General features: G+C 54.6%; 1 protein-coding gene across 1 annotated transcript in view; it reads left to right on the forward strand.

Annotated features, from left to right (window-relative positions):
• The window catches only part of GSDMA (gasdermin A), a 14,362-nt gene that overhangs the window by 5,734 nt on the left and 7,024 nt on the right, over positions 1 to 1,604 (forward strand). The window contains exons 4-6 of the mRNA XM_004707444.1: positions 34 to 48; positions 553 to 573; positions 1,392 to 1,546. Of these exons, the coding sequence (XP_004707501.1) occupies positions 34 to 48; positions 553 to 573; positions 1,392 to 1,546 (191 nt within the window). The remainder of the gene's footprint in view (positions 1 to 33; positions 49 to 552; positions 574 to 1,391; positions 1,547 to 1,604) is intronic.

Here is a 1,604-nt window from a genome sequence, read left to right on the forward strand (position 1 = left end):
CTCTCTCTCTCTCTCTCTCTGCAGGAAAATCAGAAGAGAAGTTCGTCCGTAAGTGTTTCCTGTCACATCAGATTTCAGAATCCTCACTCCTTGTTTCTTCCCTTCTCCGTGGGACCAGCAGGGAGCGTGTCCAGGAAACATGACAGAAGTCCCACTAGCTTAGGAAGAAGCCATGGGAGGAGAAAGTCTGGCTAAGATCCCCCGGTAGCCTGATGTCTAGACCTTTGTCCTTAAGAGGCTGTGTCGTTTGACCCTGGTACCTGCACATACCTACACACACCTCCCATGGCGTCACCCAGCAACCCAGGCAGCTGCTGGTGACTCACAGGGATGTCCACTCAACCCAGGTGCCTCCCGACTCGTCATCACATTCCTTGTGTTCCTGACCCACTCTTGCCACCCAGGAAAGAGCAAGGATACTTTTAAGATGACTGGTTGGAAGCAAGATGCAGACAGGCCCTCATCCTGACCCTCCTTAGCGTCTGACCCCTGGTTGTGGCTAGGACACTGTTCTTAATCCCTTTTGTTTTTGTTGTTTTCTGTTCCCATCAGTTATCCAAGCATCTGAGTCTGGTAAGGAATTCTGTGATCCCTCCTCTAACGTTTGGGCATGAAGGCTATGGGAGAATGATTGGGGTGAAGGGGCAAGGGAAAGACAAGTGCTGAGTCCCGGGTCCTACGAAGGGGAGCCACTTCCAGGAAGCCACTCTCCCCAAAGCAGCCTGGATCTATTTCAGGATTCCAGGCCCCTCGGGGTTCAGGTCATGCCCAGATGCGCCCACACCCCTGGATGCAGGCCCACTGCCCTTGTGGCTGTGCCACGTGGGTCTTCACTCGCTCCCCTTGGCCCACTCACTCTCCGGGAATGCAAATAAAGCTTCCTTCTCAACTTTTAGGTGGTGGGTTGGGCATTGGGATGCTAACCACAAGGTCAGCAGTTCAAAACCACCAGCCTCTTTAAGGGAGCACGATGAGGCTTTCTCCTCGTGTAAAGATTTACAGTCTTGCAAACCAACCGGGTTGGTTTGAGTCTGTCCTAGAGAGTCACTATGAGTCTGTCCAGATTCAAGGGCAGTCCTAGAGAACAGGGAATCCGCTGCTGTCTAGTGACACGGGTGGGAGCTGAGATCCCAGGTTGGACAATAATATCGATCCTGGCCCATCTCCTCACCCGAGCCCTTCTCCCTTCCCCTCCCCACAATACCTCTCTTAGGGCTGGTGGGTAACTTGGGACAGAAAGAAGGCAGGACAGGCTCACACCGGGAACAGAGCTCAGAGCCCCCTGGGGCGGGCGACCTGAAAGGGCCTGCAGGGAGCGTGCTGACTGGACCGGGCGGGCGGGCAGGCGGCAGCTGGAAGGTCCTTCCTTTGCCCCATTGACTGTTCCGCAGGGGAGGAACATGAAAACTTCAAGACACTAAAAGAAGAGGTTCAAAGGGAAACCCAAGTAATAGAGAAGCTGAGCCCCGCAGGGCAAAGCTCCCTGCTCAGCTCCCTGGGCAAACTTCTCGGAAAGATCAAGGACCTCCAAGACCTGGAGCTCGCGGTGAGGCCCTTGCGGAAGGATGGGAGCCGGAGAGGAGGGAGGGACTTAGTAAAGGTAT

The sequence above is a fragment of the Echinops telfairi genome, unplaced genomic scaffold (genome assembly GCF_000313985.2).
Source record: "Echinops telfairi isolate 266 unplaced genomic scaffold, ASM31398v2 ScPeMD7_7458;HRSCAF=8496, whole genome shotgun sequence".
Taxonomy (NCBI): Eukaryota; Metazoa; Chordata; class Mammalia; order Afrosoricida; family Tenrecidae; genus Echinops; species Echinops telfairi.